At 41.5% G+C, this 436-nt stretch overlaps 1 protein-coding gene across 1 annotated transcript in view; it reads left to right on the top strand.

Moving 5' to 3' along the window:
• Nucleotides 1-2: 2 nt before the first annotated feature.
• The window catches only part of TM35_000262550 (uncharacterized protein), a gene marked incomplete at both ends in the record, with an annotated part of 510 nt that continues 76 nt past the window's right edge, over nucleotides 3-436 (top strand). Inside the window, one exon of the mRNA XM_029027992.1 lies at nucleotides 3-436. This exon is cut by the window's right edge and continues 76 nt beyond it. Within this exon, the coding sequence (XP_028880869.1) occupies nucleotides 3-436 (434 nt within the window).

The raw sequence follows: 436 nt of genomic DNA, 5'->3' as shown, positions 1-436 counted from the left end.
AGCGTGATGGTCTTTTGGGTTTAATAGACTCACAATGTTTAGAAGTACTGCGAATAGCAGGAAATCCATTACGTAGTATTGCCCCATTACGCCATCTGCAGTTATTATTGGATGTGGATATCAGCGATACGAATATAGGTGATGATGATATTATTGTACTCGCTACAATGAAAGCACTACGGCATATTACTGTGCGGCATTGTCGACATGTTACTTCCATCAACGCTCTTGCCGTACTTCCTGCACTTGAGAGTATAGATGTAACATCATCTGCGATCGTGAATGCTGGCATTACTGCGTTAAATACAGCATTCTCTCTTACGGAACTGCATCTTTCCCATTGCAAAGGTATCTCTATTGTGAGTACACTGGCAGAGTGTGAAAGACTAAAGATACTTCACTTGGATGGTACACAAATAACAGATGAGAGCATCGC

Source organism: Trypanosoma theileri, assembly GCF_002087225.1.
Source record: "Trypanosoma theileri isolate Edinburgh chromosome Unknown TM35_Tth_26_V1, whole genome shotgun sequence".
NCBI classification, from domain to species: domain Eukaryota; phylum Euglenozoa; class Kinetoplastea; order Trypanosomatida; family Trypanosomatidae; genus Trypanosoma; species Trypanosoma theileri.
Note: the sequence above shows the minus strand (reverse complement) of the source record. Positions and strands in the feature narration are given on the sequence as shown.